Source organism: Chiloscyllium punctatum, chromosome 28 (genome assembly GCF_047496795.1).
Source record: "Chiloscyllium punctatum isolate Juve2018m chromosome 28, sChiPun1.3, whole genome shotgun sequence".
In the NCBI taxonomy this organism is placed as follows: Eukaryota; Metazoa; Chordata; class Chondrichthyes; order Orectolobiformes; family Hemiscylliidae; genus Chiloscyllium; species Chiloscyllium punctatum.
The window spans coordinates 4,942,439-4,967,160 of record NC_092766.1 but is presented as its reverse complement, the minus strand read 5'-3'; the positions used below and the strand labels follow the sequence as shown (position 1 = coordinate 4,967,160).

At 48.6% G+C, this 24,722-nt stretch overlaps 1 protein-coding gene across 1 annotated transcript; it reads right to left on the bottom strand.

Moving 5' to 3' along the window:
- Positions 1 to 527: 527 nt before the first annotated feature.
- Positions 528 to 16,062, bottom strand: LOC140453807 (RIIa domain-containing protein 1-like). The gene is made up of 4 exons (XM_072548701.1): positions 15,884 to 16,062; positions 12,353 to 12,429; positions 2,403 to 2,449; positions 528 to 731 (listed from the first exon to the last, which is right to left on the bottom strand). Exons 1-4 carry the CDS (start codon positions 15,983 to 15,985, stop codon positions 652 to 654), a joined length of 306 nt encoding a protein of 101 aa, XP_072404802.1. The 5' UTR covers positions 15,986 to 16,062; the 3' UTR covers positions 528 to 651.
- Positions 16,063 to 24,722: the final 8,660 nt, after the last annotated feature.

Here is a 24,722-nt window from a genome sequence, read left to right as displayed (position 1 = left end):
GAGAGTGAGGGGGAGAGTGAGGGGTGTGAGGGAGAGAGAGTGAAGGGGAGAGTGGATGTGGAGAGTGAGGGGTGTGAGGGAGAGGGAGTGAAGGGGAGAGTGGATGTGGAGAGTGAGGGGGAGAGTGAGGGGTGTGAGGGAGAGAGAGTGAAGGGGAGAGTGGATGTGGAGAGTGAGGGGTGTGAGGGAGAGGGAGTGAAGGGGAGAGTGGATGTGGAGAGTGAGGGGTGTGAGGGAGAGTGAGAGAAGGGGAGAGTGAGGAGTAGGAGGATTGGAGACAGTGGATGTGGAGATTGAGGGGGAGAAATGGAGCGTAAGAATGGAAGGAGTTGGGGGGGAACGTGAAATGGAGAGACTGAGGGAGAGTTGGGAGTGTGAGATAGTAGACAAGAGTGGGTGAGTGAGGGGGTAGATGGAGGGGGGAGAGTGAGGGAAATATGGGGGAGAGTGCTGACTGTGAAGGGATGAGTGGAGGGTGTGGGAGGTGATCCTTCCCCTCGGACAGGGAGAGACTCACATGCACACGCTCACACACACACAAGTTTAATTGATTCCAGCAATGAGATTACAGCAGAATATATTTCAGATCCACTGTGATCAGAGCCCATCTCCTGGGAGGACAGGCTCTCCTTCTCAAAGGGACGAATGTACTCAACACTGATCCATCTCCCTCGCTCGCTCCTTCACCATCCTCTCGATCTTTTCAGGCAGCCTTGCATCTGTGTAGTAAGCTGCAGGACAGAGAGAATACACACCTTTATCCCCCATTCCCATCCACCCAAACCCAACTCCAAACCCAACTCCAAACCCAACTCCAAACCCAACTCCAAACCCAACTCCAATCCCAAACCCAACTCCAATCCCAAACCCAACTCCAAACCCAACTCCGAACCCAATCCCAAACCCAACTCCAATCCCAAACCCAACTCTAATCCCAAACCCAACTCCAAACCCAAACCCAACTCCAACTCCAATCCCAAACCCAACTCCAATCCCAAACCCAACTCCAATCCCAAACCCAACTCCAATCCCAACTCCAAACCCAACTCCAATCCCAAAACCCACTCCAAACCCAACTCCAAACCCAACTCCAATCCCAAAACCAACTCCAAACCCAAACCCAACTCCAAACCCAAACCCAAACCCAAACTCAAACCCAAACCCAAACTCAAACCCAAACCCAACTCCAAACCCAACTCCAAACCCAACTCCAAACCCAACTCCAAACCCAACTCCAAACCCAACTCCAAACCCAACTCCAATCCCAAACCCAACTCCAAACCCAAACCCAAACCCAACTTCAAACCCAACTCCAAACCCAAACCCAAACCCAAACCCAACTCCAACTCCAACTCCAATCCCAAACCCAACTCCAACTCCAACTCCAACTCCAACTCCAACTCCAATCCCAAACCCAACTCCAAACCCAACTCCAAACCCAACTCCAAACCCAACTCCAAGCCCAAACCCAACTCCAAGCCCAAACCCAACTCCAAGCCCAAACCTAAACCCAAACCCAAAGCCAACTCCAACCCCAAAGCCAACTCCAAGCCCAACTCCAAGCCCAAACCCAATTCCAACTGCAAAACCAAACCCAACTCCACACCCAAACCCAACTCCAAACCCAAACCCAAACCCCTATTTAATCCTCACACCTACGTAGATTCAGACCCTGTGCTGTCCCTGTCCTGGGAGTGTTTGATGGGGGGTCAGTGTAGAGAGAGCTTTACTCTGTATCTAACCCTGTGCTGTCCCTGTCCCTGGGTGTGTTTGATGGGGGGACAGTGTAGAGGAAGCTTTACTCTGTATCTAACCCCGTGCTGTCCCTGTCCCTGGGAGTGTTTGATGGGGGGACAGTGTAGAGGAAGCTTTACTCTGTATCTAACCCCGTGCTGTCCCTGTCCTGGGAATGTTTGATGGGGGAACAGTGTTGAAGGAGCTTTACTCTGTATCTAACCCCGTGCTGTCCCTGTCCCTGGGAGTGTTTGATGGGGGACAGTGTAGATGGAGCTTTACTCTGTATCTAACCCCATGCTGTCCCTGTCCCTGTGAGTGTGTGATCAGAGACAGTGTACAGGGAGATTTACTCCTTATCTAACCCTGTGCTGACCCTGTCCTGGGAGTGTTTGATGGGGGAACAGTGTAGGGGGAGTTTTACTCTGTATCTAACCCCGTGCTGTCCCTGTCCTGGGGAGTGTTTAATGGGGGACAGTGTAGATGGAGCTTTACTCTGTATCTAACCCCGTGCTGCCCCTGTCCCTGGGAGTGTTTGATGGGGGACAGTGTAGAAGGAGATTTACTCCTTATCTAACCCTGTGCTGACTGCTACAACAACTGAAGAGAGTTTCCCTCAGTGTAATACTCGTGCGGATGTAAAATAGATGCAGGGGATTAAAACTCACTAGAGGCAAATTCCTGAATGTTGTCCGGTCGCTCCAGGAGTACGGATCTGGAATTGTAAAGATAGGAAGTGTTTCAGTCTTCACTGACCTTCAGTTAATTTGTCTCACGTGCAGACACCATGCCACAAGAGAGAAAAACAGAATTATTTCATCGAGGAATTATTCGATCCTTTACAAAGACTGGGGATGAGATTACTGCTTAGTCGGCTATTACTGCCTCTTATCACTCCCAGCAACCCCCAATGCACTTCATAACCATTCCGGACAGCTGTAATTTGAGAACTGTTTTCAGATTTAATCACAATGAGGTGCTGTTCTACATAATTTGCAACCATTACAGTTTTGAGGCAAACATAGCAACATCACAACAAGAGGAGGACGTTCCTCTCCTTATATTCTGCTCTGCCCTTCAACGTGATTGTGGCCGGTCTGTGACCTGATACCATCCAGGCACCTGCCTCTGCCCGTGTAGAGTCACACAGCACAGAAACAGACCTTTCTGCCCAACCCGTCCATGCTGACCAGATATCCTACATCCGTGCCGAGTGTGGGGGGAGGGGGGGGGGGGGGGGGTGCTGGGAAAACACAGCAGGTCAGGCAGCATCCGAGAAGCAGGAGAATCAACGTTTTGAGCATAAGCCTGTCATCAGGAATGCAGCTTTCTTTCCCTATCAAAATACCTTTTGAGCAGATTCACATGACACACTCTTGTGAGATTCCTTTCTGTCTGGAGTCCTTATCAAGCAGATCACCTCACTCAATTTCCTCTTGATTTGATAAAGTTCACCAAACCTGGCTTTTAAAAGCTTGCCTGTTACTGGAAGTTACACCAATACCTTATCCCCCAATTGCCAAATTATGAATTTGTGATTTCTTATCTGCTTCCTGTTTCATTGTATGCTGGGATACTCTTAAATGCTGTCTAGCCAACTCTCCAGCTCTATTTAATCATTCTCTAAAAATGTGACACGTGGTCCAAAAGGGTGGTCTCTGATTTCTAACTGATTGACTTCTCCTTCATCAATTTTAACGGGTCCTCTTACTTCAGGCCCAAACATTCATTCAAATGGACCGAATTCGGTCGATTCATTTGGTGCATCTCTGATCGCAAACAGTGCAAACGGAATTTCCTTATCCCAGTCATCTGGATAATCCTGACTAGAAACCCTCAATGTGGTCTTCAGTGTTAGATACCATCTCTCTAGTGCTCCCTGCGATTCGGGATGGTACGCAGTAGATTTGAATTGTTTTATTCCCAAGTTATCCAGAACCTCCTTGAATAGTTTGGAAGTGAAGTTTGATGCTTGATCTGACTGGATCTCTTTGGTAGTCTGTATCTAGTAAAAAATGTCAGTAATTCTTCTCCACCTCTTTTAGCTGTGATGTGGCGTAATGGGATTGTCTCTGGAAATCTAGCCGATACATCCATTATTCTTAATAAATACTTATTCCCAGTTTTTGTTTGAGGTAGGGGACCTGCACAATCAATCAAGCCTCTTTAAAAGGCTCCTCAAATGCTGGAATAGGTATTAAAGGTGCAGGTTTTATATCTGCCTGGGGTTTTCCCATTAGCTGACATGTATGACATATCTGGCAAAATTCAACAACATTCTTATATAGTCAAGGCCAGTAAAAATGTCTTTGTATTTTAGCCTGCGTTTCCCTCACCCCTAAATGATCTCCAAGTGGTAGCTCACGCACCACTCACAGCGTCTCCTTTCTCTACCTGACTGGCAAAACAATTTGATGAATCTCTGCCCATTTCTCATCTGCTTGATTGTGTGATGGTCTCCATTTCCTCACTAAGACATAATTTGTTAGATAATAACCCACAGGGATGCATTCCCTCTCCTTCTCTGTAAATGCCTTTTGATACAACTGTTTTAAGCTCTCATCTTTCTGCTGTAATCAATCAGTTTAGCTGAGCTAAAGATACTTGCACATTTAACCTATTTGCTCCAGCTTGGTCCCACTTATCTGATCAAAAAAGGTCTCAGATAATGCTATGTCAGCTTCCTTTTGATCTCTCCTGCTTCAGCTTGTGCCTCTGTGATCTTGTGACCACACAATCTGGGAAAATTCCGAGATAAACATCCTTCATGTCTTCAGTTACCTGCGTCTCCGCTGGCTTTTCAACTACAGTAGGCAGCACGCCTACCGGTGAATCAGCTCTACCATCTGCAAGGACAGATTGTACTCCTGGGGCTGAGAGTTTGTCCAGTACTCCTCCCACAGATTCTCTACTCTTCTCTGGACTCTCTAGCCTCATTACATAACTGAACACTTTTTGTCTCACCGTGAATTCCTGTAACCAGCACCTTTTCTGGCAATAGTCCCTCAGGAGTACATACCTCCACATCCTTCAGCATCACAGACTGAGAGGACCCTGTGTCCCTTAAAACTGGAACCTCTTCACCTGCTACTCCTGGCCTGTGTGAATAAACTTTACACCTACATGTGTATTTTTTTAAGCAGATCTGGCACTTCCTCCTTAACCAACCTCTGATTATCTTGTACACTCTGAGGCAGTTGTCTAACTTTCCTTGTCCTTTTTGTCACTAGTCCAACAACACTTCCTGGTTTGTCCGGTTTTCCTACATCTGGCTTTCTCCCAGCCCATCAACACTGACTTCATCACAACGCTGATTCTCCTGCTCCTCGGATGCTGCCTGACCTGCTGTGCTTTTCCAGCACCACACCAATCTAGACACTGATTTCATGTGGCCACTTTATTACAACTTCAACTTCTTTGCCCCCCTCAAGGGTTTCCTTTTTACCCTGTGGTAAATTATCCTTATGATCGTCACTGAGATCTACCTTTCCCTTTCCACATGTGGATTTCTCTTTGTCCCAATTTCTATCCCTCATGGAATTGATCCTGGAGACCAATCTGAGTTTTATCGACCAGCTCATAACCATCAGCCCCTTCAGCTGCTAACCTCGCTGTTTTAACTCTCTGCTCTTCCACATCAGTTTGCACTACTTCAGGCAGTGCTCTGTCTCTCTCCCTCTCTTCTGCTGCTCTCTCTCTCTCTCTTCTCCCACTCTCTCTCCCTCTCTTCTCCCACTCGCTCTCTCCCTCTCTTCTCTCGCTCTCTCTCCCTCTCTTCTCCCGCTCTCTCTCTCCCTCTCTTCTATTGCTCTCTCTTCGTCTCTTCTCCCGCTCTCTCTCTCCCTCTCTTCTCTCGCTCTCTCTCTCCCTCTCTTCCACTGCTCTCTCTCTCCCTCTCTTCTCCCGCTCTCTCTCTCCCTCTCTTCCACTGCTCTCTCTCTCCCTCTCTTCTCCCGCTCTCTCTCTCCCTCTCTTCTGCTGCTCTCTCCCCCTCTCTCTCCCTCTCTTCTGCTGCTCTCTCTCCCTCTCTTCTCCTGCTCTCTCTCTCCCTCTCTTCTCCTGCTCTCTCTCTCCCTCTCTCCTGTTGCTCTCTCTCTCTCCCCCTCTCCTGCTGCTCTCTCTCTCTCTCCCTCTCCTGCTGTTCTCTCTCTCTCCCCCTCTCCTGCTGCTCTCTCTCTCTCCCTCTCCTGCTGTTCTCTCTCTCTCCCCCTCTCCTGCTGTTCTCTCTCTCTCCCCCCTCTCCTGCTGTTCTCTCTCTCTCCCCCTCTCCTGCTGCTCTCTCTCTCTCCCTCTCTCCTGCTGCTCTCTCTCTCTCCCCCTCTCCTGCTGCTCTCTCTCTCTCCCTCTCTTCTCCTGCTCTCTCTCTCCCTCTCTCCTGCTGCTCTCTCTCTCCCCCTCTCCTGCTGCTCTCTCTCTCTCCCTCTCTTCTGCTTTTAATCGTAACCCAAGCGGTTTCCTTTCTGCTGCCCCTTTCCTTACCTCTCGCCTCTAACCCAAGCTGTTTCAGTTGTAATCGGATTTTTACCACCTCGATAGATTCTGATGGTTTCTGCAGCAGGTGTAAATGCTGAGCTCCTGCTGTAATGATCTCCCCTTCCCTCACAGAAGCAGGCAGCTCTGATCCCAGCTTCATTCCTGCAGCTTGGTCTCATTCACGTATTGCAAACCTTCCAAAGTCACCGCGTCCACTTCCAGAAATCTCTTGGTGACTGAAAGAGCCACGACCATCCCAAGCTTTGTCTCCCCCACCAAACCAACACCCGAAATAAAGACCCTCGCACCTGCCACTCGCTGTATAAGATCCTGCAAACAGCCCCCAATCTGTCCTAGACTAGGCTAGACCACTTAAAACATTGTTGAGCGGCCAACCCAGACCATAACTTTGCGATTGGTTTCGGTAAGTGGACAGTGAGAATTACCCGGAGTACGGTGGCTAGGTCGACGATTAGGGTTTAAAACAGACAAAACTTTATTCACAAAATTACACAATGAAACACAAAGAATGAGTCCCAATAAACAGACCCCCTTAAAAGAACAGTATGGCACGGTGGCTCAGTGGTTAGCACTACTGCCCCACAGCACCAGGGTCCCAGGTTCGATTCCCCCCACGTGTGGAGTTTGCACATTCTCCCTGTGTCTGCGTGGGTTCCCTCTGAGTGCTCCGGTTTCCTCCCACAGTCACAAAGATGTACAGGTCAGGGTGAATTGGCCGTGCTAAATTGCCCGTACTGATGGGTGCATGAGTCAGAGGGAAATGGGTCTGGGTGGGTTACTCTGCGGAGGGTCGGTGTGGACTGGTTGGGCCAACGGGCCTGTCTCCACACTGTAGGGAATCGAATCTCTCAAAAGGAATAGATGCTTACAGGTTGAAGTTAGAAGGGCAGAAAGAGAGAGTTTCCACACAGCTTACTTCTAAAACATGACCACTTTGACCTGAATTCTCTTCTGTTTACATATAAACAAGAATGCTTCTCAATACCCTTCAATCTCTGTACCAAACCAGTCTAAGCGGCACCAGGAGATGTTTACGTCCCAGTATCCTTGGAAAAAAGAACAGATTTTGGAAAACTGGACCGGCTTTGTGACAATCTCAGATTACAACAGGATCTGGACCAGATGGGCCAATGGGCTGAGAGGTGGCAGATGGAGTTTAATTCAGATAAATGTGAGGTGCTGCATTTTGGGAAAGCAAATCTTAGCAGGACTTATACACTTAATGGTAAGGTCCGAGGGAGTGTTGCTGAACAAAGAGACCTTGGAGAGCAGGTTCATAGCTCCTTGAAAGTGGAGTCACGGGTAGATAGGATAGTGAAGGAGGTGTTTGGTATGCTTTCCTTTATTGATCAGAGTATTGAGTACAGGAGTTGGGAGGTCATGTTGCGGCTGTACAGGACATTGGTTAGGCCACTGTTGGAATATTGCGTGCAATTCTGGTCTCCTTCCTATCGGAAAGATGTTGTGAAACTTGAAAGGGTTCAGAAAAGATTTACAAGGATGTTGCCAGGGTTGGAGGATCTGAGCTACAGGGAGAGGCTGAACAGGCTGGGGCTGTTTTCCCTGGAGCATCGGGGTCTGAGGGGTGACCTTATAGAGGTTTATAAAATCATGAAGGGCATGGATAGGATAAATAGACAAAGTCTTTTCCCTGGGGTGGGGGAGTCCAGAACTAGAGGGCATGGGTTTAGGGTGAGAGGGGAAAGATATAAAAGAGACCTAAGGGGCAACTTTTTCACGCAGAGGATGGTACGTGTATGGAATGAGCTGCCAGAGGATGTGGTGGAGGCTGGTACAATGACAACATTTAAGAGGCATTTGGATGGGTATATGAATAGGAAGGGTTTAGAGGTATATGGGCCGGGTGCTGGCAGGTGGGACTAGATTGGGTTGGGATATCTGGACGGGTTGGACTGAAGGCTCTGTGTCAGTGCTGTACGTCTCTCTGACTCTCAGTACCTTTGGTCACAGTCACCATACTGTTGTTGCTTTTGTGCTCCAGACTTATCCACTGCATTCAGATTCAAACAGTCCTGGCTCCCCAGAGGAACAACCAATCACAGATCTGATATTAATAACTGATCGAGCACTTGTTGTCACTTATGGAGGAGAGTCCCAACCCAAAACCAAACAGTATCGACAATGATACAATAAAATAGGGGCGGCACGGTGGCTCAGTGGTTAGCACCGCTGCCTCACAGCGTCAGAGACCCGGGTTCGATTCCCCCCTTGGGCGACTGTCTGTGTGGAGTTTGCACGTTCTCCCTGTGTCTGTGTGGGTTTCCTCCGGGTGCTCCAGGTTCCTCCCACAGTCCAAAGATGTGCAGGTCAGGGCGAATTGGCCATGGGAAAATAATCCATAGTGTTAGGTGGATTAGTCAGGGGTAAATGTATGGGAATGGGTGGATTGCTGTTCGGAGGGTCGGTGTGGAATTGTTGGGCCGAAGGGCCTGTCTCCACACTGTAGGGAATCTAATCAAAACAAGGAAATCTGAAACTAAAAACAGAAACTCCTAGGGAAACGACACAGGCCTCGCAACATCTATGGGGATAGAAACAAGAGTTGAGTCTTCTGAACATTGAAGAAGGGTCACTGGACCTGAAACATTAACTCTGCTTTCTCCCCACAGACACTGCCAGACCTGCTGAGTTTCAACAAGAGGTCGGTATTTCTTTCCTGAAGTACAGAGTCCAGAGCCGTTGAGTGACCTAGGGAGTGGTCCAACCAGGATGTTGAATCACAGATGCATGACTTTAGCTTTCCTTATTTCATTGCTTCTCCAAAAGGCCAGCATTTGCCTTATCCCTGCAGCCTGGGAGGTTGACAGGAGACCTTACAGACGTTTATAAAATCACGGGGGGGGGGGGGCCTGGAGAGGGTGAATAGCCAAGGTCTTTTCCCTGGGCTGGGGGGGGGGGGGGGGGGGGGGAGTTCAGAACTAGGGGGTCATAGGTTTGAGGTGAGAGGAAAAAGATTTATAGAGTGTGGGCAACGGTTTTATACAGAGTGATCCATGTGTGGGAATGAATCTCCAGAGGAAGTGGTGGATGCAGGTACAGTTACAACGTTTTAAAGCCATTTGGATAAGCTCATGAATTGGAATTGTTTGGAGGGACATGGTTCAGGAGCAGGCAGGTGGGACTAGTTTGGTTTGGGTCTGATTCCATGCAGTATGACTTGGGAGTATTTTCTCTGCCTTTCTAATGATCGGTGTACAGAACAACCCCTCAATTATCCAAACGAGACGTGGGGGGAGTATTTTGTTTGGATAACTAATTGTACAGACAATGCATAATGTTTTTACAGCACCTTGAGATCCTGTTCAGATAATCTGAAATTTGGATAAGTGACGTTCGGATAGCCTAAGTTATCCCCCGAGCGCCTTTAAGCTTCCACTGTTTTGACCTCTTCTTCATTTACAAAGCACCCTGTCCAATCCGTTGGAGGGTCCAAAGTGGAAGACCACCGTTTATCTCCATCAAATGCCTTCTCCCACGGTTTTGCCCCATTCACGGATGTGGGCATTGCTGTCTGCTCCAGCATTTACAGGCTGTCCCTAACTGTCCGTGAGAAGGTGCCAGTGAGCTGTCTTCTTCAATTGCTGCAGTCTCACGTGGCGGAGGTAGACCTACGAGGGAGGGAGTTTCAGGATTTTGACCCAGCGGCACTGAAGAAACGGCGAGATATTTCCAAGCATGGATGGGAAGTGTCTCGGCTTAGGGTAAGGCAGTGCTGTTGCCAAGATCCTCTGCCCTTGTCCTTCTAGATGGTAAAACTCCTGGATTTGGAAAGTACTGTCTGAGGAGCCTTAGTAAATCTTTCCAGTATTTCTTGTAAATGGTACAAACGGCTACTACTGAAGTGCTCGAGTTGCTACAGCATTTCCAGCCTCTCGCCTCCTCTCGTAGCCACTGTGTTGAGATGACTGGAACCAGTTCAGTGTCCGGTCAATGGTACCACCACTCCCCCAGATGTTGGATTCAGTGACGGTAATACCATGGAGCATCAGGGAGCGATGGTTAGATCCTCTCTTGTTGGAGGTGGTTATTATCTCGTGCTCGTTGAGGAGAATGTTAATGGCGATTTGTCAGCCCAAGCCAGGATATTGTCCGGATCGTGCAGTCTCAGGAGAAATTACTTCTCTCAAAGCTTGGTCAATCTGTGGAATTCACCAACTTTGAGTTGAGTGGATGCCAGATCATTAAGTAAATTTAAGGAGGAGATAGAGAGATTTCCCATTTGAACCAGGTTTATGGAGATTTGGCAAGGAAATAGGGTTGAGGCCATGATTGTATTAAGCGATGGAGTGGGCTCAAGGTGCTGAATATCCTATTCCTGTTCCTCGGTCTTATGTTTCTTATGTTCATTGGGACATGAACTGCTTCAGATCTGTGGAGAGGCGAATAATGCTGAACTGACTTATGGTGGTGGGAAGGTCATTGATGAAGCATAGTTGGGAAGGGAACACTACCTGGAGGGCTCTTACAGCACAGTGGTACCTTGGAGCCAGGAGACCTGCGTTTGAATTCCACCTGTTGTAGTAATGTCTCTGGACAAGTAGACAAGAAAACATTAAAGCTGAGGAATTTCCGCAACGACGGCGGAACTCCAAAAACCATAAGCATCTTCCTCTGTGTTACGTACGACACCAGCCAGCAGAGACTCCTCCTGACTGTCACTGACACCAGTTTTGCTGCAGCTCCTTGATACCACACTTAACCTCTCGTGACTGTATTACTGATCACCACTGTCTACTCTTGTGCTAACTGTAGTCTCGATTACCATGCCAAAATAGACTGTCATGATTTGGAGGAGTTGGTGTCGGACTGGGGTGGACAAAGTTGCAAATCACACCACACCAGGTTAGAGTCCAACAGGTTTAATTGGAAGCACACTAGCTTTCGGAGCAACGCTCCTTCATCAGGTGGTTGTGGAGGACACAATTGTAAGGCACAGAATTTAGAGCAAAAGTTTACAGTGTGATGTAAGTGAAATTATACTTGGAAAATACCTCAATTGTTTGTTAAGTCTTTCATGGCCCCGATAGTTTCACTTCTCTCATACATAAATCACAAAACTTTTTTTAAAAAGTTACATTCTCAGGTTAACTCTAACGATTATTGTCAGCCCAGCTAAGACATTGAAGGTGTTAGCCCCCTGTGTTCTCTGTCTGTGCCATAATGTTTAGACTGATTCTAATCTAAAAAAGTGAGATAACAGGGTCTTACATGAATGCATGCAGTTTTTGAGCCAAGTGCAATGTAACTCTGCAAGTACAAATTCACCCACAAATGTATATGTATATAGTGTGCATATGGGTTTGTGTGTGTGTGTGTCTGGGGTGAGGGGTTGTGAGTGTGAGAGTGTATATGTGTGTGTTTGTGAGTGTAAAGTGACTAAGTCTGTGAGAGGATGCATGTGTGTGTGTCTGGGAGTGTGTGTGTGTGTGTGGGAGTGTGTGAGTGTGTGTGTGTAGGAGTGTGTGTGTGTAGGAGTGTGTGTGTGTGTGGGAGTGTGTGAGTGTGTGTGTGTAGGAGTGTGTGTGTGTAGGAGTGTGTGTGTGTGTGTGTGTAGGAGTGTGTGTGTGTGTGAGTGTGTGTGTGTAGGAGTGTGTGTGTGTGTGTGTAGGAGTGTGTGTGTGTGTGTAGGAGTGTGTGTGTGTGTGTAGGAGTGTGTGTGTGTGTGTAGGAGTGTGTGTGTGTGTGTCTAGGAGTGTGTGTGTGTGTGTAGGAGTGTGTGTGTGTGTGTGTAGGAGTGTGTGTGTGTGTGTGTAGGAGTGTGTGTGTGTGTGTAGGAGTGTGTGTGTGTGTGTGTAGGAGTGTGTGTGTGTGTGTAGGAGTGTGTGTGTGTGTGTGTAGGAGTGTGAGTGTGTGTGTGTGTAGGAGTGTGTGTGTGTATGTGTAGTGCAATGGTGATCACCTGTAATGTGACATGAACCCAAGGTCCGGGTTGAGGCCCTCCCTGTGGGTACCGAACGTAGCTATCATACTTAGTTACCAAAATATCCTGTCATGGCGCTGCATGGGTTGAAGCATCTTTTAACTTGCACCACCTCCTCCTGCCCACCAAAATTCACTCTCTGTTGATGCTGAACATGAACTGGCTGCACACTGGGTCACTCACCTCAGAAATTCTCCCAGCAACAACTCCACCTCTGGATGGTTCCTCAAATAATATTCATTGGCTATTCGAGTGTTTATCTACAAGTATAAAACAAACACAAACTGATGTAGTAACTGTGAACCGTGTCATGGAAGTCATTCTCAAACATTAGTAACAGAGAGAAACTGCCTCGACCCTCCATTCCTGCTCAGACGGGGTGATTGACAGAATCACTGAAATGAAACGGTCCGACACGCTGCAGGTTACAATAGAGCTGATACCAGTCTTGGCTGACACAGCCATCAGCCGAAGCCCAGTGTCTCTGAATCAGGAGATTGTAATATCCAAATCACATTCTGGAGACATGAACACACACCCAGGCTGACACACTAGGTGTCAGCATTCAGCTTTGTGAAAGCTTTACTTTGTATCTATCCCTGTCCCTGGGACTGTTTGATGGGGGGACAGTGTAGAGGGAGCTTTACTCTGTATCTAACCCCGTGCTGTCCCTGTCCCTGGGAGTGTTTGATGGGGGACAGTGTAGAGCAAGCTTTACTCTGTATCTAACCCCGTGCAGTCCCTGTCTCTGGGAGTGTTTGATGGGGGACAGTGTAGAGGGAGCTTTACTCTGTATCTAACCCCGTGCTGTCCCTGTCCAGAGTGTTTGATGGGGGGGACAGTGTAGAGGGAGCTTTACTCTGTATCTAACCCTGTGCTATCCCTATCCAGAGTGTATGATGGGGGTAGGGGGATCAGTGTCAGAGGGAATTTTACTCTGTATAAAACCCTATCCTGCCCTGGGAGTCTTTGATGGGGATAGCGTCGGGAGAGCGTTACATCTGTTGAAAATAGTAGAGAGAGCTTTTCCCTGTGTCTGACACTGCTGGGTACCCTTCTTTCAGCAAGGGGAAGTTTAAAACAACGAAATTAATTCTTACGTTTCCCTTTGGGAGGAAGACTCCCCACTTGCCCAAATGTGTGCAGCTTCAACCAGAGTCAAGATATTTGACACTATCCAAGACAAAGCAGCCCATTGACTGCACTCAGCAACTTTTCCACCTGCTTCATGCAATAATCCAGCCTGGAGGCTCAGACAGCATGTTCCCAAACTCAACCTCGATCATTTATAAGGACAAGGGCAGCAGATGTGGGGATACGCGTGCCTCTGAGCCACTCAGCATCCTAACGAGGGCAGAAAACGGCCATTCCTTCACTCTCACTGGGTCAACACTATAGGAACCCCATCCCTGGCAGCACTCGTGACAACACGTGGATATATATATATATATATTATATATATATAGCTGAAAATGTGTTGCTGGAAAAGCGCAGCAGGTCAGGCAGCATCCAAGGAACAGGAGAATCGACGTTTCGGGATCAGCCCTTCTACAGGAATGAGGAAAGTGTGTCCAGCAGGCTACTGGGGGAGGGGCGTTGTGAATGCGATAGGTGGAGGGAGGTCAAGGTGAGGGTGATAGGCCGGAGTGGGGGTGGGGGCGGAGAGGTCAGGAAGAAGATTGCAGGTTAGGAAGGCGGTGCTGAGTTCGAGAGATTTGACTGAGACAAGGTGGGGGGAGGGGAAATGAGGAAACTGGACAAATCTGAGTTCATCAAGAGAGCAGTTTAACACCACGTTGGAGTACAATGTTGGTAATGGGCGGTCATCCAAATTGGTAGGAATAGCAGCAAACTAGACTATTATTTACATGGTGAAAAATTGCAATGCAGAGGGACACAGGTGTCCTTGTGCATGAATCACAAGAAGTTGGTTTACAGATGCAGCAGGTCATTAAGAAAACAAATGGGATATTGCCCTTCATTGCAAGAGGGATGGAGTTTAAAAATAGGGAGGTTATGCTGAAGCAGTATAGGGTGCTGGTGAGTACTGTGTATAATTTTGGTCTCCTTACTGGAGAAAGGATGTACTGGGCCCTAGAGGGGTGCAGGGGAGGTTCACTAGGTTGATTCCAGAGTTGATAGGGTTTCCTCGTGAGGAGAGATTCGGTAGCCAGGGACTATACTCACTGGAATTTATAAGAATGGACAGCGGTGGGGAAGGGGGGAGGGTCTTACATAAAATGATGGCGTAGCCTCAAAATAAGATTTAGGAATGAGTTGAGGAGGAACTTCTTCACCCAAAGGGTTGGGAATCTGTACTCTATGCTACCTCCCCCCTCCCTCCTCTCTGACCTATCACCTCCATCCCCACCCCCACTCACCTATTGTACTCTATGCTACCTCCCCCCACCCTCCTCTCTGACCTATCAGCTCCATCCCCTCCCCCACTCACCTATTGTACTCTATGCTACCTCCCCCCCACCCTCCTCTCTGACCTATCACCTCCATCCCCTCCTCCACTCCCCTATTGTACTCTATGCTACCTCCCCCACCCTCCTCTCTGACTTATCACCTCCATCCCCTCCCCCACTCCCCGATTGTACTCTATGCTACCTCCCCCCACCCTCCTCCCTGACCTATCACCTCCATCCCCACCCAGTTGAGACTACCTCGCGGAATGTTTTTTAAGGCAAAGGTAGCTTTCTGAACAGTAGAGGGATTAAGGGATGTGGTGAGCGGGTGGGTAAGTGGAGCTGAGCCCACAAAAAGATCAGCCATGATCTTAGTGAACGTCAGAGCAGGCTCAACGGCCTCTTACATCCCATCGTCTTTTCAAGAGGCCATGACGGTGGGCGGAAAATGCTGGCCCTTCCCTCTTGCAACGAAGGGCCACATCCCGTTTGCTTTCCTAATTACCTGCTGCATCTGCGAACCAACCTCTAAGTGACTCGTGCACAAGGACGCCTGCCTCCCCCCCCCGCACTGCAATTTTTCGCCACGTAAATAACAGTTCCTATTTTGCTGCTATCCCGACCAAGTTGGGACGGCCGCACGTTTGCCAGCATTGTGCTCCAAAGTGGCGTCAAACTGCTCTCTTGGCATGGGAAGGTATAACCAGATTTCCAGGACATGGAAGGGTTGGGTTGGGTTGGGTTGGACGAAGTGGAGACAATGGACAGTCCAGTCACTGGAGTTTGGAAAAGTTAAGAGGTGACTTAATTGCGATATACAGCGCCATGATGGGTCTGGCAGGGAAAAGCTCTTCACACAGAGAGGATCATGAGTCTTTGGCGATGGAAGCAGAACCTTGTTGGACTATAACCTGGTGTTGAGTGAACTTTAACCTTGTCCAATACCACATGGAGACAGCAGAGTGGGGAATGGTGCCTGTCCCTTTAAATGCAGTAAGCCCGCCTCTTGCGTTTCTATTGGATGTCCACAGACACGCCGCCCTTGGATTGGAGGTCCACACTGCTGGCGCCGCCCCCTTTCAAAGCCCCTCCTGGCAGTGACTGGCCGGCCGCAGTGCCACTCCAGTGCGAGGTGTACTCTGATTGGTCGGCGCCCCTGTCACTCGCGCTCCGAGCGGGCTACAGCTCTGATTGGCCGTCGCCATGGTGATGGCACAGCCATCCGTCGGGTGGGCTGGCCCGGCCCGTTCGTGAGCCCTTATTCCCCCTCCCCCAATTCCGGACGCCATGCCGAAGTATCAACCTTGAACTGATAGAGCCGCTGCTGCTGGTCGTTATTGAGCGCACCCAGATCGTACGCTTCGGTCCCGTAAGGAGGAGGGAGGCGGGAGCGGGGATCCGCCATCTTCCTTGCCTGGGACGGCGGAGACGACGCAGGCGCAGTGTCAGCACGGGGGTCCGGCTGCGACGCAGGCGCAGTGTCGGGTTGTCGTCAGGCCGGCTGCGGCGCAGGCGCAGTGTCGGGCTGGCACCCCGCGGTGTTGTCGTCAGGCCGGCTGCGGCGCAGGCGCGGTGTTGCCGTTCGGGCGCATGCGCAGGGGCCAGAAGCGATCGCGTGCAGGAACGGCAGGAACCAATGGGCTGGCCGTACCCGGGTCCCACGTGACCCCCGTGTTTACCGTCACCATGGAAACTATGTAACAACAATAACTCCAAACCAGAGTCTCGGTGAGAGTGGAGCTGGAAGAGCACAGCAGCTCAGGCAGAGAGCCTGCAGGGGGGAGGGGTAAATGGGGGAGGGGTAAATCGGGGGGGGGAAGGGGTAAATGGGGAGGGAGGGGTAAATGGGGGGGGAGGGGTAAATGGGGGGTGGGAGGGGTAAATGGGGGGGGGAGGGGTAAATGGGGGGGGAGGGGTAAATGGGGGCGGGGGGTAAATGGGGGGGGAGGGGTAAATGGGGGGGGGGAGGGTAAATGGGGGGGGAGGGTAAATGGGGGGGGAGGGGGGTAAATGGGGGGGGAGGAGAGGGGTAAATGGGGGGGGGAGAGGGGTAAATGGGGGGGGGAAGAGGGGTAAATGGGGGGGGAGAGGGGTAAATGGGGGTGAGGGGGAGGGGTAAATGGGGGGGGGTAACATAGAGTACAATAAGGGAGGGGGTGGAGGTGATAGGTCAGAGAGGGGGGTGGGGGAGGGGATGGAGGTGATAGGTCAGAGAGGGGGGTGGGGGAGGGGATGGAGGTGATAGGTCAGAGAGGGGGGTGGGGGAGGGGATGGAGGTGATAGGTCAGAGAGGGGGGTGGGGGAGGGGATGGAGGTGATAGGTCAGAGAGGGGGGTGGGGGAGGGGATGGAGGTGATAGGTCAGGGAGGGGGGTGGGGGGAGGTAACATAGAGTACAATAGGGGAGTGGGGGAGGGGATGGAGGTGATAGGTCAGGGAGGGGGGTGGGGGAGGGGATGGAGGTGATAGGTCAAGGAGGGGGGTGGGGAGAGGTAACATAGAGTACAATAGGGGAGTGGGGGAGGGGATGGAGGTGATAGGTCAGAGAGGGGGGTGGGGGAGGGGATGGAGGTGATAGGTCAGAGAGGGGGGTGGGGGAGGGGATGGAGGTGATAGGTCAGAGAGGGGGGTGGGGGGAGGTAACATAGAGTGCAATAGGGGAGTGGGGGAGGGGATGGAGGTGATAGGTCAGAGAGAGGGGTAGAATAGAGTACAATGGGGGAGGGGGTGGAGGTGATAGGTCAGAGAGGAGGGTGGAGTGGATAGGTGGAAAGGAAGATAGGCAGGTAGGACAGGTCATGGGGACAGTGCTGAGCCCACCCCCATTCACCCATTGTTCTCTCTGCTACCTTCCCCCACCCTCCTCCCTGACCTATCACCTCCATCCCCTCCCCCACTCCCCTCTCTGACCTATCACCTCCATCCCCTCCCCCACCCCCCTCTCTGACCTATCACCTCCATCCCCTCCCCCACTCCCCTATTGTACTCTATGCTACTTTCTCCCCACCCCCACCCCCTCTCATTTATCTCTCCACCCTTCAGGCTCTCTGCCTGTATTACTGATGAAGGGCTTTTGCCCGAAACGTCAATTTTACTGCTCCTCACGTGCTGCCTGACCTGCTGTGCTTTTCCGTCTCCGTGGAAACGGCTAGTCTCCTGCCGCCCAATGGTAAGGAGCCTTGGTGGGTAAGAGAGCCTGAGGCAAAATGGCGGGTCAGTGCCAACGCCAGACTTATTTCTATAAATATTGGGCAAAGGATGGGCTGGGTGTTCATCGCAATCCAAATTGGAACCTATTCATCACCCCTTCGTTATCCAGAACCCTTTTCCGGGCTCCCATTGCACACCAGGATTGGCCATTCTGTGCACAGCAAGATCCCACACATCATTTAAAAACTCCCCCGGCCTCTGCTGTTTGGTTGGGAACTTATCACTGTCCAAATTAGAACATTTTCGTTGTCCTCTATCTAGCACCGTTTCCCGGGCTCCCATTGCACGGCAGGTCAGGCAGCATTCGACGAGCGGGAAAATTGACATCTTTGGGCCGGAGTATTTCATCAGGAATGAGGCTGGGAGCCTCGTAAGATGGAGAGATGAAGGTGGGGGGGGGGGGGGGGGAAGGTAGCTGAGAGTGCAATAGGTGGATGGAGGTGGGGCTAAAAGGTGATAGGTCAGAGAGCAGGGTGGATCGGATAGGTGGGTGGGACAGGTCATGAGGGTGGTTCTGAGCTGGAAGGTTGGAACTGGGGTAAGGTGGAGGGGAGGGGAGGGGAACTGGGGTAAGGTGGAGGGGAGGGGAGGGGAACTGGGGTAAGGTGGAGGGGAGGGGAGGGGATAGGAGGGAAGTGGTGAAGTCCACATTGATGCGCTGAGGTTGAGGGCTCCTGAGGTGGAAGATAACGCACCTCCAGATGTTAGTATGGAAAAAACCCCACAAAAGCATGGGAAGGGTTACAGCATGAAGACCACTGGCAGTCTGTGTTCTGTGGTAGGGAAGGACAGGATGGGATAACCATAGTGGAACATTCTTACACCAATTAGCAGACTAAGGTGAAGGCTGAAAGGTCACGATGGCGAGATGAGATAACACAAGTAATAAAGCAAGTTTCTCTGTTAAGTGTTATTATTGACAGGATCGGGACAATAAATATTTGGGACGTGACATTAAAATATCTCATTAATAGTTAGTAGAGTCAGGAGACTATTGTAACAGGTGGAATAGCTAAATATCTCTCATGACCGGTTAGTCTGGAATTGAAGATCACTGTAGCACAGTTAGCAATAAATATCTAACCGTGACATTAGAATAACATTAAGTAGAATGTACAACTAAAGAGATAATGGGAACTAACATCCCTGGTTTATTGTGTAGCTAGAGTGAGGTACTTTGATTAATATAGTTGGACATGCTGATAAACTAACAGAAACATGATAAAAAAAAAATCCACGGACCCTGAGGTTCGGGGGCATTCGAGAATCTGCTTTCTCAGAGTCACGGTATTTTGTTTGCAAATAAAAGACCTGCTTCTTTCAGAACTCTCTGCGTCTCCTGGTGGTTCTTTATATTTTCTCCACAACATTGGGTGGTGAGGGAGTGGCGATGGAGGAGGTCCAGGACCTACATGTCCTCGGCAGAGTGGGAGGGGGAGTTGAAATGTTCGGCTCGGGGTGGTGGGGTTGATTGGTGCGGGTGTCCCGGAGATGTTGTCTAAAGCGCTCTGCGAGAAGCTGTCCAGTCTCCCTATCATCTGCAGACCTCACTGTCTCACACTGTAAGCAGAGCACATGCTGCACACTGTAATTCCTTGACCGGTCTGTGTTTGGCTAACAGATCAGAACCAAAATTAGAATATTTTCAACGTTCCTTCACTATCCGGACCTTTACCTAGTCTCTGATTAGACACCGTGATTGGCCGTTGTGTGCAGAGCAAGATACCACACACTTGTCACACCTCCCCATCTCTGTAAAAACCAGGGTTTGTTTGGTTGGGAGCTTTTGGATTTTTCAAATTGCTCCTTCACCACTCTGTACCCTCCTAGTGTCCCGTTTCATGCCACCACAACGGACTCTCGATTGGCCATTTGTACAGAGCAAGATCCAACACGCACCAAAATCACGGCGACCCCTCCTGCCTCTGGAAAGAATGGGGTGTGTTTGGCTGAGAACTCGTGACAATTGCAACGTTTTGGACGGCCCATGCCATTCAGATCCCTTCCTGGGTCTGACACACCTCGTCGGCCAAGTGATTGATCGATTATTGTCACCCATATCGAGATGCAGTGAAGAGTGTTGGTTTCGTGTGCTATACAGGCAGATTGTACCAGATAAAGTGCATCAGGACAGCAGAACAGAGTGTGGCATACAGTGTTACAGTAACAGAGAAGGTGCAGAGATCAGAATTAACATTGGAGAGATCTGTTCAGAAGTCTCAACAGCAGGGAAGAAATCGCTCTTGAATCTATTCATAGGTAGATTCAAACTTGTATATCTTTTGCCTGACAGAGGAGGGTCAAAGATTGTAGAACCAGGGTAGGAGGAGTCTTTGATTATTGATGTTGGTTGCTTTCCAGAGGCAGTAGGAGGTACAGTTGGAGTCAGTGCAATGTTGGTTTGGATGATGGCCTGGGCTCTGTAGTTTCTTGCAGTCTAGGGAAGTGCAGTTACCATACTATGCGGTGATGCATCGAGACAGGATGCTTTCCAAGGTGCACCGAGAAAAACCGGTAAGGGTGGCAGCCATTTTGTGCAAAGCAAGATCTCACATGGCGTTTGCACTGTAGGCGTACCCACCTGAACCCTTAACACCCACCCTTGCTCCATGTGATATCTGTCTCCTCCCCGAACATTGACCCAAACAATGTCATGGTGTTACAGTGAATTGGTTCCTGAATATTGATCCTCGCTGTGTCACGGTGAATTGGTTCCTGAATATTGATCCTCGCTGTGTCACGGTGAATTGGTTCCTGAATATTGATCCCCGCTGTGTCACGGTGAATTGGTTCCTGAATATTGATCCTCGCTGTGTCACGGTGAATTGATTCCTGAATATTGATCCCCGCTGTGTCACGGTGAATTCGTTCCTGAATATTGATCCTCGCTGTGTCACGGTGAATTGATTCCTGAATATTGATCCCCGCTGTGTCATGGTGAATTGATTCCTGAATATTGATCCCCGCTGTGTCACGGTGAATTCGTTCCTGAATATTGATCCTCGCTGTGTCACGGTGAATTGATTCCTGAACATTGATCCTCGCTGTGTCACGGTGAATTGATTCCTGAATATTGATCCTCGCTGTGTCACGGTGAATTGATTCCTGAATATTGATCCCCGCTGTGTCACGGTGAATTCGTTCCTGAATATTGATCCTCGCTGTGTCACGGTGAATTGATTCCTGAATATTGATCCTCGCTGTGTCACTGTGAATTGATTCCTGAATATTGATCCTCGCTGTGTCACGGTGAATTGATTCCTGAATATTGATCCCCGCTGTGACACGGTGAATTGATTCCTGATTATTGATCCTCGCTGTGACACAGTGAATTGATTCCTGAATATTGATCCCCGCTGTGTCACGGTGAATTGATTCCTAATTATTGATCCTCGCTGTGACACGGTGAATTGGTTCCTGAATATTGATCCTCACTGTGTCACGGTGAATTGATTCCTGAATATCGATCCCCGCTGTGACACGGTGAATTGATTCCTGATTATTGATCCTCGCTGTGACACAGTGAATTGATTCCTGAATATTGATCCCCGCTGTGTCACGGTGAATTGATTCCTGAATATTGATCCTCGCTGTGTCACGGTGAATTGATTCCTGAATATTGATCCTCGCTGTGTCACGGTGAATTGGTTCCTGAATATTGATCCTCACTGTGTCACGGTGAATTGATTCCTGAATATTGATCCTCGCTGTGTCACTGTGAATTGATTCCTGAATATTGATCCTCGCTGTGTCACGGTGAATTGATTCCTGAATATTGATCCCCGCTGTGACACGGTGAATTGATTCCTGATTATTGATCCTCGCTGTGACACAGTGAATTGATTCCTGAATATTGATCCCCGCTGTGTCACGGTGAATTGATTCCTGATTATTGATCCTCGCTGTGACACGGTGAATTGGTTCCTGAATATCGATCCCCGCTGTGACACGGTGAATTGATTCCTGATTATTGATCCTCGCTGTGACACAGTGAATTGATTCCTGAATATTGATCCCCGTTGTGTCACGGTGAATTGATTCCTGATTATTGATCCTCGCTGTGACACGGTGAATTGGATCCTGAATGTTGATCCTCACTGTGTCACGGTGAATTGATTCCTGAATATTGATCCTCGCTGTGTCACGGTGAATTGATTCCTGAATATTGATCCTCGCTGTGTCACGGTGAATTGGTTCCTGAATATTGATCCTCACTGTGTCACGGTGAATTGATTCCTGAATATTGATCCTCGCTGTGTCACGGTGAATTGATTCCTGAATATTGATCCTCGCTGTGCATAGTGAATTGGTTCCTGAATATTGATCCTCACTGTGTCACTGTGAATTGATTCCTGAATATTGATCCCCGCTGTGTCACGGTGAATTGATTCCTGAATATTGATCTTCACTATGTCACTGTGAATTGATTCCTGAATATTGATCCTCGCTGTGTCACGGTGAATTGTTTCCTGAATATTGATCCTCACTGTCTCACATGAATTGATTCCTGAATATTGATCCTCGCTGTGTCACGGTGAATTGGTTCCTGAATATTGATCCTCGCTGTGTCACGGCGAATTGATTCCTGAATATTGATCCTCGCTGTGTCACGATGAATTGGTTCCTGAATATTGATCCTCGCTGTCTCATGATGAATTGATTCCTGAATATTGATCCTCGCTGTGTTACAGTGAACTGGTACCTGAATATTGATCCTCGCTATGTCAAGGTGAATTGATTCCTGAATATTGATACTCGCTGTGTCACGGTGAATTGATTCCTGAATATTGATCCTCGCTGTCTCACAGTGAATTGGTTCCTGAATATTGATCCTCGCTGTGTCATGAGGAATTGGTTCCTGAATATTGATCCTCGCTGTGTCACGGTGAATTGATTCCTGAATATTGATCCTCGCTGTGTCACGGTGAATTGTTTCCTGAATATTGATCCTCGCTGTCTCACGATGAATTGATTCCTGAATATTGATCCTCGTTGTGACACGGTGAATTGGTTCCTGAATATTGATCCTCGCTGTGTCACGGTGAAATGATTCCTGAATATTGATCCTCACTATGTCACAGTGAATTGATTCCTGAATATTGATCCTCGCTGTGTTTCGGTGAATTGGTTCCTGAATATTGATCCTCACTGTGTCACGGTGAATTAATTCCTGAACATTGATCCTCGCTGTGTCACGGTGAATTGATTCCTGAATATTGATCCTCACAATGTGAAAGTGAATTGATTCCTGAATATTGATCCTCGCTGTGTCACGGTGAATTGGTTCCTGAATATTGATCCTCGCTGTGGCACGGTAAATTGATTCCTGAATATTGATCCTCACTGTTTACGGTGAATTGGTTCCTGAATATTGATCCTCGCTGTGTCACGGTGAAATGATTCCTGAATATTGATCCTCACTATGTCACAGTGAATTGATTCCTGAATATTGATCCTCGCTGTGTTTCGGTGAATTTATTCCTGAATATTGATCCTCGCTGTGTCACGGTGAATTGATTCCTGAATATTGATCCTCGCTGTGTCACAGTGAATTCATTCCTGAATATTGATCCTCGCGGTGTCACAGTGCATTGATTCCTGAATATTGATCCTCGCTGCGTCACGGTGAATTGATTCCTGAATATTGATCCTCGTTGTGTCAGGTTGAATTTATTCCTGAATATTGATCCTCGCTGTATCACGGTGAATTGATTCCTGAATATTGATCCTCGCGATGTCACGATAAATTGATTCCTGAATATTGATACTCGCTGTGTCACGGTGAATTGATTCCTGAATATTGATCCTCGCTGTGTCACGTTGAATTGATTCCTGAATATTGATCCTCGTTGTGTCAGGTTGAATTTATTCCTGAATATTGATCCTCCCTGTGTCAGGTTGAATTGATTCCTGAATATTGATCCTCGCTGTGTCACGGTGAATCGATTCCTGAATATTGATCCTCGCTGTGTCACGGCGAATTGATTCCTGAATATTGATCCTCTCTGTGTCACAGTGAATTGATTCCTGAATATTGGTCCTCACTGTGTCACAGTGAATTGATTCCTGAATATTGATCCTCTCTGTGTCACGGTGAATTGGTTCCTGAACATTGATCTTCGCTATGTCACTGTGAATTGATTCCTGAATATTGATCCTCGCGGTGTCACGGTGAATTGATTCCTGAATATTGATTCTCGCTGTGTCACGGTGAATTGATTCCTGAATATTGATCCTCGCTGTGGCACAGTGAATTGATTCCTGAATATTAATCCTCGCAATGTCACCGTGAATTGATTCCTGAATATTGATTCTCGCTGTATTACGGTGAATTGATTCCTGAATATTGATCCTCGCTGTGTCACGAGGAATTGATTCCTGAATGTTGATCCTCGCTGTATTATGGTGAATTGATTCCTGAATATTGATCCTCGCAGTGTCACGATGAATTTATTCCTAAAGGTTGATCCTCGCTGTGTCACAGTGAATTGAATCCTGAATATTGATCCTCGCTGTGTTTCGGTGAATTTATTCCTGAATATTGATCCTCACTGTTTACGGTGAATTGGTTCCTGAATATTGATCCTCGCTGCGTCACGGTGAAATGATTCCTGAATATTGATCCTCACTATGTCACAGTGAATTGATTCCTGAATATTGAACCTCGCTGTGTTTCGGTGAATTTATTCCTGAATATTGATCCTCGCTGTGTCACGGTGAATTGATTCCTGAATATTGATCCTCGCTGTGTCACAGTGAATTCATTCCTGAATATTGATCCTCGCGGTGTCACGGTGAATTGATTCCTGAATATTGATCCTCGCTGTGTCACAGTGAATTGATTCCTGAATATTGATCCTCGCTGTGTTTCGGTGAATTTATTCCTGAATATTGATCCTCACTGTTTACGGTGAATTGGTTCCTGAATATTGA

Excerpts from the sequence above, each read along its gene's own strand:
- LOC140453807 (XM_072548701.1), bottom strand. The coding sequence starts at position 15,985 with ATGGCGGATCCCCGCTCCCGCCTCCCTCCTCCTTACGGGACCGAAGCG. Across the intron at positions 2,450-12,352 it reads TTGCTGGGAGAATTTCTGAG|ATCCGTACTCCTGGAGCGAC; the intron begins GTGAGTGACCCA and ends TTACAATTCCAG. Across the intron at positions 732-2,402 it reads CATTCAGGAATTTGCCTCTA|CTTACTACACAGATGCAAGG; the intron begins GTGAGTTTTAAT and ends TCTGTCCTGCAG.